Genomic DNA, 11856 nt, shown 5'->3' on the forward strand with positions numbered 1-11856 from the left:
ATTATAATAATATAAAAATTACTATAATAAAAAAACAACCTATCAAATTATACATAATAAATAATAGATATTTATTATTATATTGAAATAATAAAAATAATAGAAAATAAAATACATATTCATTCAAAAATTTACATATGAATATTCTTAAGAAAAAAATAGTAAATACTTTCATATATATAGTTATATATATAGTTATACTATAGTATACTTTGTATATACTGAATTACAAAACTTAGAATATGCATTATACAGAAGTTATTTTACAAATATTTATATTCATTTTTAACTAATTAACCAATACATAAGCAAATTGATTTTTATATTATAAATTTTTTCACATATATATATATATATATATTTTATTATATTACTGTCAAAATATACATTTCATGAATATAATTTGTGTGTACACATGTATATATTTTATATTTTTGCATGCATTTTATTAAATGTATTAATTATTTCTTACATTAATTACAATTTATTTATACATATATGAGCATATATATGCACACACAAATTATTATTAAAAATATTAATAAATTTCATGTTTATAATCCTAAGTCATTATTTCAAACAATATAAAAACTCAAATTTAAAAAAATTAATTTAAATTTATTTTAAATTTTATGAAAAAAATATCAAATACTTTAATGATGATTCAATAATAATAGTATTTATAATATTAAAAATTTCCAATTGATTTGAAATGAATAATAGATTCTCGGAAAAATGACATTGCTATATCAAATATATAATGTATTTAAAATATTATATAAAATTTAATTAAATCTGATAATATAACACTTTTTATTTAGAAGTTAATGCTATAAAATTACAAAAAAATCAAGATAGGTATTTATTTATTTACGCAAAAAAAAAGTAAAGGAGCAAAATTTAAATTGAAAGAGATAAAATATTTAAAAATGAGAACAAATAATATGAAATTTTATATAATAGCTATAAATAATGAAAATTTTTAAAATTTTAATCATATAATTCACAATATGATAATAGAAATAGTTATAGAAATAATAAAAAAAGAAATGCTGATATTTATTATCAAATGAATTTCATTTATCACGAATATTAAATAATAAATGCTAATAATTTACAAATATTTTGCAACATGATTTTTATAACAAAAGCTACTATTTTTTTTTGTTTATAATATTTCAAATAATAAAAAAATTTTGTTTATAATATTTCAAATAATAAAAAAATCAACTAAAAATATAATATAAAAATCATATATTATGTTATATTTTTATAAATTTATATGATAAAAATTGTATAAATTATTTAGTTTCATACAAAAAACCATTTTTAAATCTATTTTCCATTTTTCATTTTTCAATCTATCTACAAAGTTTTTAATGTAATTTTTTATATCTTCTTAGGACAAAACATGAAATCGTTATTATTGATTTGTCACATAAAATACAATATATTTATAGCTTAATATGTACAGCACTTATTATAATTTTCAAGCCCTTTATTAGGGAATATTAAGTATCGTAGAAAGCATCAATAATAAACAGCAATTAAAACATGATTTATTTCATTATAATTATTAATGAAACATAATGAAGTAAAATTAGATAAGATTAATCTTAAAAAAAATCAATTATAAGATAATTATTTTGGCATCTTTGCTTTTATTTTATTATTTCTATGATTTATTAATTGTATAAGTTTTACTTTGTAAATATATACAATTTTTTAAATATTTTCTGTGCACTTCATTGATATTTTCTACGAATTTTACATATTTAGATATAATTGTAATATATATATATATATTATATATATATATAAAATAAAGAAGTATGCTTTGAAATAAATTTTCAATTAAAATTAATATCAGAATTTCTTATAAAAGTTTAATACAAAACATTTTTAATTCATTAATTTAAAAAAAATTCTTACTTAACAATTTTATCTTGTTATTGTAAACAAGATAAATCAAATCATAAAATCTTGTACTACACTAAACTTGTTTTCATCACTTCTCATACATAGTGGTATATTATATTTAAGTATTTAATTATTCTTGGCCAAAACCTTCTGTTTCTTCAATTGCATAATTTAATTTTTCTACTAGTTGATCATAACTTTTATATGGTGGTAAATCCAATCTATTGAAGCATGTATGTGATCTAGGTAACCATGTATCTTTTCCTACTTTCTCTATACAAAATCTTTGAGGACCATTGCTTCCTAAAAAAATGTAATTTTAAATTTAAATAATTTGAATTTAATTTCATTTAAATTATTTAAAATTCATTTAATTATTAGTATTTATTATTTACCCATTAATTCTGCAAATCCTCCAACAGGTACTCGACAAGTACCCGTTACAAATTGTAAAAGTCGAGCTCGTTTTTCGCTATCTGTTCTATTCACGAACTGAATATAAAATATATAAATATAATAAATCTGACATATAGAATATATAGAATAATTTTTTACATATATAATTATTATTATGTATTACATATATAATAACAAACCTGCCAGAACCATAAAATTTGTTTGCTATTTCGTGTATAATGTCTATAAATTGTATTGCGTTGCCAATCTTCTACATCTATTTCTTGCATACCACAAAGCATAAGTTCTAATTCACGTTCATCAAAATATTTTAACCATTCTAATGGTACAACAGAATTAAAACCTTCTAAAAATGCTTTAGTTTGGTCCTCTATACCTCTTGTCATTCTCCATTCTGTCATTAACCTTATATAATAAAAATTAATAAATAAATTATTCTTTAACATACAAAATATTAATTTAATGTTTGTTATACCTAATATATTCTTCTTTATTTTCTTCAATAACTCTAATTTTGTCACCACCTTCTTTTAATTCATGATGTATTACTTGGCCAAGAATTTCAAAATCTACACTATAATATAATTCGAGGCCACATTCATCAATATTATTTTCTTTTATCCATACAAGAGATTTATAGAATTCTGGATCAATAGATTCTATATCTTTCATAATTAATTTTTTATTTAACATACGTTTATAAAATGGCATAGTGAATCCACTATAGATAAAACGTCCATGATAAAGAGCCTTTATATAAAAATATATATTAATTTTATTGATTTTATTAAAAATATATTATGAAGAAAATAAAAATTATCATACCATTGCTATAAATCTTCCAATAAATTTGAAATATTGTAAATGATCAGGATTAACATAAGATGCTGGATTAATTTGTAAACTATAATTACTCTTATTGGCATATTCAAATAAACAATACATTGGATTTAACACTTCATGACTTAATAAGAAAAACCATTCTCTAAAATCAAAATTAATATTTAATTCATTTTTATTTTTTTAAAATAATTTTTAATTAGAATAATTAATTCTTACCTTGATACACCTCCATAATCTAAACCTTCTTCTCCTTTAAATATTATATATAATCTGCGTCTTAGTGCAAAAGCTTCAGCATTCATTATCTGATGATAGGAATCTTCAAACAATGTTTGTCGATTAACACTAATTTTTATATGATTCGGTAATGCATTGGTCTGACATAAAAAGCGAAATTGTGATAATTTCCATCGAAATGATCTTTCATATGCTCTTGGTACACGATAAACACCTTTTGGACTAAATAACGAGATAATAATAAGTAGCATAAAAAAATATATATATATATATTTAAGAATGATTTAAAAGAAAATATACAAACCCTTTAGGTGCACCAGGTCTTGGATCTTGAAATGTAGTTGTCCTCGTATTATGATCTACAAAATATCGAACTCCATCTTCAGTTAATCGTATTTCCCAGCCATCTGGTAATGGTGGTTCATCAATTCCAGTTTCTTGTCCTTGTGTTCTTGGATCTTCCCATTGTGTTGTACGATTTTTATGATTTACATAATAAACTCTTCCTTCTGGCTGTTTACGTCTTTCCCATCCAGCAGGTAATGGTCCTAGAGTATCATCATCATCAACCATAGATGATGTTGAGGGTCCTGCTATAACAGTTTGATTTCCATGTGCCTGTAAATATATATTAAATTTCTAAACTAAGATGTTAAATATTTATATTTTAAAAACTAGAAATGAAATATAAATATAAATAAAATTATTATATTATAATTATTTATTACTTGAGGATAGAGAAATCGTTGGTTTCCTTGTTGTACCACATGCTGTCTTTCACCTTGCCAATGCTGAAAATGTTGTAATCTTTCTGTATTTGGTCTTTGCCATGTTGTGGTTCTTGTATTATGATCTACATAATAAATTCTGCCTCTGGGATCTCTTCGAACTTCCCAACCTGGTGGTAAAGGTTGTGGTCTTTCCCAAGAAGTACTTCGTGTCTTATGATCAACATAATACCTAATTAAAAATAATAATAAAAATAAAGTATTAAAAATATATATATATTTTATACATTTCTTAAGAAAAATGTAAAAATTAAATTATTTTTTTAAAATAAATAACCTTCTTCCATAAATATCATATCTCATTTCCCAACCAGGAGGTAATGGCTCTTCAGAATGATTTGTAGGATCAATTTCAGCAAGTACAATTGAAGATCCAGATTGAGTTGATTGTCCAGGCAACATATTAGTTGATCCTGACAATGAAGCTACCCGTTGTACTACTCGAGGATTTGAGCGTATAGTTGTAGGATTTGTATATTGTTCATTATGAGTAGTTCTACGTGCTTCACCCGTGGATAATATTGAAGATTGATCTGAACGTGTTATTCCACGATTATCTGTCATAAGAAACACTGTAGGTTGTTCTAAATGAGAACCATCTGGTAAAGTAAATACTACAGATTGCTCTGTCTGAGAATGTCCTTGATTATCAGTTAAAACAGGATTTCTAAATTGATCTACTCTAGAAACTATAAATCCATCCATTAAAGGAGTATCTTGATCTGTTCTCATATTTCCATAACTATCTGAAAGAGAACTAGTTACTGATTGTTCTGTTCGAATGTTACGTTCATTAGAAAGAGATTGTTCTGTTCTATTATGTGAACATATGTCTGTATTAGTAGTTAATTGATCTGATCTAGATATTCCAACTGTTCCAGACAATATTGTTGATTGTTCAATTTGGGAAATATTACGACTTTCTGAGGCAGAAACTTTTGGAAATTGTTCTGTACATGAACCAACTCTTATACCATCTATACCAGATGTTGATACATGCTCTATTCGAGACGTTTGACGATCTGGCAAAGATGCGGCAAAACGTCCTGATAAAGATACAATAGATTTATCTGCAGGCGATATTACATGTCCATTTGATAAAGAATTCGATGCAACAGGTTCAATTTGTTCATTATTTTTATTAGTATTAGTTTGCTCACTTCCACTATTATAAGTAGAGTTTTGATAAATATTTGACAATGTTCCATGAAAATTAGATGATGCAACATGTTTAGCTTCATGTAATCTCATACGTGCTCGAATCCCTCCATTAAGAATGCTACTATTACTAATAGCATCATTATTTGAAACACCTAAAATATTGTTTGTAATTTTAAATTGAAAACAGTTTTATATTATTTATATATAAAATATATCAAAATTATAAAAAATTAAATATCTAATCTTAATTTCTTACCATCAAAAGCTATGCAGGCAGATTGTGTTTGACATGATGGTGATTCATTAATGCTTGATGATGTATTTGGCATATTGATTCTTAATCCATCAAATACTGTTATTAATTCTCCAACTTTACATAATTGAGAATCATGTTTATTTTCACTCATTAAGTCAAATGTTACTTCCATATTTTCTAATTTTCCATTATAATGAGATAATACTTGAGAGAGACTTATTTTTTTTTCTCCTATTAAAGTATCTTTTCGGAAAGTACTATGATCTAATAATCGAAAATGTAATTGAGAATGTGGAGTTACAAGTATTGTAAATTCTTCGTTCCATTTTGGTTGATATGTAGATTTCGAAACTTCTGTTTTTCGAGGACTTTTATCATCAACAGAAAATTCTATGTAAGGATTAGGCTTTAAAAATGTAGAACTTCTTAATATAGCACCTTCAACTAAAATAATAAATTGTTATCTTAATATTATATATTATTTGCATATAATAATAATATTACCTAATTTATTTTTCTAATAAATTATTATTTTTCTAATTTATTTTTCTAATAAATTATTATTTTTCTAATTTATTTTTCTAATAGTTATTATATTTAATATTTACTTATTAAATAATATGTTATGTTTGTCAAAATAAATAAAATAATAGTTATAAATTTAAATATTGATTCATATATCATATGTATATCATATGTATATCATATGTGTATATACATACATAATATATATATATATAATGTATAAAATAAAATAAATATATAATATATAATAATAATAATGACATGAAATTTATATATATTTTAAAAATAAATTAAAACTTACTTGTAATACTCAATTGGTGAAAACCAGATGATGCCACTTCTTCGTCACAATGAGACATTGTATACAATTTAGTAAAATTTAATATATTTTTTGAAAATTCATAATTTTTTTTACTATTTATATATAAATTTCATCTGAAATGAAGTTTTAAATAACGTTTTAAAAGTAAAGTTTTAATGAATTGAGTTAAACAAAAATATTTTTATTGTATTGTATACATACATCTATTAATAAAAATTATAAAATTATATAAAATAATTAAAAAATATTCTGAAAAACAATTATCACTATGGTAAAACAAAAGAAGTATTTAAGCTAGATTAGTAATTAAACTATATTACATCATTGTATAAATAAACGAAATAAAAAATTATTTCAGACATTATAATATTTTGTATAATAATAAAGCAAAATTGCATAAAAGAGTAAACTTATATTTAATATTTAATGTAATCAATTAATGATAAATACATACATTACAATACTGTATAAAGCAATACGGTTTAAAAAAGTTGATGGCTTTCATGTACTAAAAACACTATTGCTATTGATATTCTCTTTCTAAATGATGGAATTAAAATATTCAAATAATTACATAATACATACAGATGTATTTATTATGAATTCTTGAAAATGTATCCAATTCCAATACATTGCCTATTTTTAAGGCTATTAATGTTTATACGATAAAACGTCTTCACATTCACAATTTTTATCACAGAACTTCGTTATCAGTAGGTCACCATCTTTTCACACATCAAAGGTAGGAACCTTTTATAATATGCAAATCACTATAAAAGCATAGGATGTATGCGCGCGCATATGTTATGTATTTATCTCACAGAAAATGCTAACTATATTAAGACTCTATTTTTATTTCCCTAGATATAAATATAAAATATAAATTTATTAATATGATTTTTCATAAAATTAAAATATTTATTTACTATTAAATTAAAATATTTAATAATATACAAATAAAATATAATATAATTAAAATTATGCATTCTTATATATATTATAACTTATTATTACTATATAACTAAAAACTTATTATTACTATGTAATATATTAATTTTGTTATGTCATTAAAATTTTTATTGAAATAAAAATAAAATGGATATTTGTATTAATATAACAAAATTGTTTGTAATATTAAATTATTTAAGTTAATTAATATTTAATAACAGATTTTAATAATATTAATTTTATAATAATATTTATTATTAAATTATTGAAAACTGAAAAAAAAAATACATAATATATACAAAAAGAATTAAGATATTAAGATATCTGTTTGTATTTTATATTCTTCAATATTAAAATATTAATTTTTTTTTATCATGATTTATTTAAATATAAGCCATGATAATTAACTTGGCAACATCGCTTTTGCTAGTATTGAGAGTCTTATAGTATTGCAGTAATATATATTTTACTTTTTTTTAAAAAATTGATCTTTCTAAAATTATTTATTTGATAATCTGATATTTATAATATATATATATATTATTAATATTAATTCTTATTAGAATTAGAATTAGAATATATAATTTTTGTAGAATATTGTATAATGTCATATTAACTGTAATCAAGATTTATTGAAGTAAATATTATCATATATAAAAATAATTAAAATATAATTAATATAAATTTAAAATTAATATTTTTTAATTGAAGAGATTTTGAAAGTAATACTGAATAGTTATAATATAATACTACATATTTTTTATCTTAAAAAAATAATAATGTTACTTAACCTAATAACAATATTAGTAAGATAAATGATATAAAAAAGTAATGTAAAATATTTTTAAAGAATAAAATTTTAATTATTTAATTAAATTCTTTTTTTAGGTAAATTATAATGAAATTCACACAATTTTTATATAAACATCATATAGGTAAAGCAATAAGATATTTATGGCAGCATCAACGAGAGAGATCTATATTAATGACTAAAACAGAAAATATTTTAAGATCTATGAATTTTCCAATTGAAGATGCTACAAAATTTATATTAAAACAAAATCAATATAAACACAAAATGTAATATTCTTTTCTTATTTTATATTATAGCTTTAATATTAATAGTTTTAATATTTATTTATTAATTCTTATAATAAAAAACAAATAAATTTAATAACCTTATTTGAAGTTTATAAATGCTTTTTTAATTTTTAATAATGAAATTAATGAAACTTTATAAATAATTAATTATAAATAATGTTATTTATTTTTTTTATATTAGAATTGAAAATTCAATTAAATTGAATAATATAAATCTTGAATTGAAAGATACAAATTATTTGATATTTGAAGATTATAATGTTTTACAAGAAGGAGTGTCACAAGCATGTTTATTAACAAAAACATTAAAAATTGATGATGAATTGCCAAAAAAAATACAAAATTTGATTACTGAAATTCCAGATAATATAAATAATTTATTAAAAAGGTATTATATAAAGATTATAAAGTAATATAAAGATTATATTAAACATATAACATTGCTTTATAATTTTATTAAAATTAATATAATTGATGTGTATAAATGCTAATTCATTTTAAAAATCATTTTATTCAGATTTGTTTATACATCTGTAATATATGATGCACAGCAAATAAAATTACCACGATTAAAGGATCCTGATCGACCTGCTTGGGTATTTCCAAGAGTATATGGTATAACTACAACAAGAAAAATGTAAATATCAATTTTTATTATATATAATTATGGTTGTTAATATAATATAATATATAATATATAATGATATATATAATATATATAATATATATATTATAATATAATTAATATAATATATAATATAAATATCTAAGGTTGAGTTGATATACAAAGAGATGAAAATTTTGTCTATCTGACTGAACACATTGCACAACAATAGGTTCAGGTAATTTTTTCACATTTAATCCAAATCTTTGTAATATTATATTAATAACCATAATATATATATTATATTAATAATATAGATTAATAATATAAAATCAATAATAATAATAATAATAATATAAAATAATAAATTTTTATATAATTATATTGACCTTATATTTTTCTAATTTTAATTTTAAAGTGATGTATGTATTGTAGGCATAATTTATCAAAAAAGTTTTTACAACTTTGTGAATCATTATGTGGATTAAATGATGCACAAAACAAATCAATAGTGCATGATGGACTTTTATCTATGTGTTTAGGTATGTGAATTATTAAAGAAATAAATAACATTAATTTGTTAAGATTAAGAAATATTATATTTTTGTATATTGAAACATTCATATTTATATATTGTTATATAATTTTCAATTTTAGTATTTAAAACTTTAATAAAAATTTAGGAAAATTTTGCATATTTTAGTATATATATATTAGTATTTCTAATATATTTATATATTTTATTTCTAATTATTTTAATATATTTCTAATATATTTATTATTTTTAATAAAATACTCTAGTAATATAATAATCGTTTATTGATAACTTATCTTTTAGAGAAAGAAAATTATTTCATAAAATTTTCTTTAAAAATGGATATAATGATGACATCTTTAATACCTTTGACACCGATAGAAGATGTAAATATGAATAATGAATTTGATTTACCTGATATTTATCCATTACATTATACCATTGGTTTATCTAAATTAGATATTTTTGATAATGAAAATCTATATCGTAAGTAGAAATTTGATATAATATTTCTACATTATACTTAAAAAATACTTAAAAAATATATATTAATATTATAGCAATTATTATGGAATCACCATTTATGAATGTTCATACTATTTTTATAAATAATAATCCAGAGGAAGTTAGAAATTTAACTGAAATGCCAGTCACGGAAGATCAAATTCATGCACGTTCTATGATAAAATCATTTACTGTAGCAGCAACTTGTGCGCAACAAAGATTTGGATTAAATGTGAAAAAATTACCTGAACCCATTGTTGTGCAATGTGTTCAATCAGATGGACAAAACTTTCATTTCTCTGTATATCAACTTAATACCTTAGATATTGATGGTAAAGAAGGAATAAAAAATTTTTGGTGGTCAGAACCATCAATAAAATTATATGAAGAAGCTCAATATGAAAAAGGACAGCCTTGTCTTAAAGATTATAATAGTGATGTTTTTAAAAGATTTCTTGCATTTTATAAAAATAAATAAAATAAGAAACAATTATTCATAATAAACATTTTTTTGTTTATATTTATATTTTTATATTAATTTGTTAGTAATTTGTAGTTAAAAATATTTATTATTATTAGTTAAAAATATTATTGTTATATATTAATTTAAAAGTTATAAAAACTTGTAAATTTATTTGTAAATACATCATTGTTTTGCATATATAAAATATAGTCAAACTTAGCTTTTCTTTTAGATTTTTATTTATATATAATATGTATTTCTATACATTTTTTATTAAATTAAATATTTATTGTGATATTTAATAGATTTTTAAATAGTATAGTAGGTTGAATATTTGTATTAATTTCTTTTTGTCTTATTTGATAACGATGATTAGTTTGTGGTTTTATCAAATATTTTGAAGAAGTATAAGGTTTAACATGAAAGTATATATGACGTAGTGCCTGAAATAAAAAAATTTTTATTTATTATTATATATTTTAATTGCTAGTTATTTTAATTATTTTAATGTAACATACTTCACTAGCTGATAAGCGTTTTGAGGAATTATAAATAAGTATTTTACTAATTAAATCAATAGCTTCTGGTTCAGAATCTTCAATAATTTTTTCCCAAGTTATTCCTTTATGATATGGAAATGTAATTTTATTATAATCAGGTAATATACTTAAATCTGGCCAGGTTTCTGATGTAGGTGAACCTAAATATTTTAAAACAATTGCTAACTGCTCAATATCTGTTTCACCCTATGAGTTTAACATTAATTATTAATTAATTTAATCTTAAAAATGTTAAAATATAATAGAAAAATAGAATATAGAAATATTTTACATCTTACAGGAAATAATGGAGATTTATTAAGTAATTCACCAAAAATGCAACCAATAGACCACATATCAATAGCTGACGTATAATATCGTGCACCATATAATAATTCAGGTGCTCTGTACCATCTAGTGGCAATTTGATGTGAATATGGCTTTGTTACATTTTTCCACAACAATCTTCCTAAACCAAAATCAGCAATTTTTAGAATACCTTTTTCATTTATTAATAAATTAGCAGGTTTTAGATCCTAAAAATATTTTAATATTTTTATTATAATTTAATAGGATTTTAAATATAAAAAAGAAAATTCTAATTATTTTAATTTATATAATATTACATTATATAATATTAATTATATAATATTATATTATATAAATATTATAATATAATTATATAATTATAAT

At 20.6% G+C, this 11856-nt stretch overlaps 3 protein-coding genes across 5 annotated transcripts in view; 1 reads left to right on the forward strand and 2 right to left on the reverse strand.

Annotated features, from left to right (window-relative positions):
• Positions 1 to 1860: 1860 nt before the first annotated feature.
• Positions 1861 to 7219, reverse strand: LOC102680390 (E3 ubiquitin-protein ligase Su(dx)). Of its 2 annotated transcripts, none has more exons than XM_031510978.1 (12): positions 6924 to 7219; positions 6449 to 6582; positions 5623 to 6066; positions 4483 to 5518; positions 4146 to 4377; positions 3722 to 4035; positions 3397 to 3639; positions 3163 to 3322; positions 2813 to 3087; positions 2517 to 2742; positions 2316 to 2412; positions 1861 to 2223 (listed from the first exon to the last, which is right to left on the reverse strand). In XM_031510978.1, exons 2-12 carry the CDS (start codon positions 6504 to 6506, stop codon positions 2051 to 2053), a joined length of 3258 nt encoding a protein of 1085 aa, XP_031366838.1. In that variant the 5' UTR covers positions 6507 to 6582; positions 6924 to 7219; the 3' UTR covers positions 1861 to 2050. The 2 variants fall into 2 exon arrangements, with proteins under 2 accessions (XP_031366838.1, XP_006616869.1); XM_006616806.2 differs by having other exon boundaries at positions 7055 to 7218.
• A 636-nt stretch (positions 7220 to 7855) lies between these two features.
• Positions 7856 to 10665, forward strand: LOC102680258 (39S ribosomal protein L37, mitochondrial). Its single transcript, XM_006616805.2, has 7 exons — positions 7856 to 8054; positions 8306 to 8497; positions 8700 to 8906; positions 9036 to 9155; positions 9558 to 9664; positions 9961 to 10143; positions 10218 to 10665. Exons 2-7 carry the CDS (start codon positions 8316 to 8318, stop codon positions 10637 to 10639), a joined length of 1221 nt encoding a protein of 406 aa, XP_006616868.1. The 5' UTR covers positions 7856 to 8054; positions 8306 to 8315; the 3' UTR covers positions 10640 to 10665.
• A 187-nt stretch (positions 10666 to 10852) lies between these two features.
• Positions 10853 to 11856, reverse strand: part of LOC102680658 (cyclin-dependent kinase 20-like) — a 2455-nt gene continuing 1451 nt past the window's right edge. Inside the window, exons 4-6 of one of the 2 annotated variants that reach the window (XM_006616808.2) lie at positions 11463 to 11699; positions 11143 to 11370; positions 10853 to 11067 (exon numbers count right to left, since the gene is read on the reverse strand). In XM_006616808.2, coding sequence (XP_006616871.1) covers positions 10903 to 11067; positions 11143 to 11370; positions 11463 to 11699 — 630 coding nt within the window. In that variant the 3' untranslated portion in view covers positions 10853 to 10902. The remainder of the gene's footprint in view (positions 11068 to 11142; positions 11371 to 11462; positions 11700 to 11856) is intronic. The other variant, XM_006616809.2, reaches the window with a different exon arrangement.

The sequence above is a fragment of the Apis dorsata genome, unplaced genomic scaffold, assembly GCF_000469605.1.
Source record: "Apis dorsata unplaced genomic scaffold, Apis dorsata 1.3 scaffold_270, whole genome shotgun sequence".
Lineage (NCBI taxonomy): Eukaryota > Metazoa > Arthropoda > Insecta > Hymenoptera > Apidae > Apis > Apis dorsata.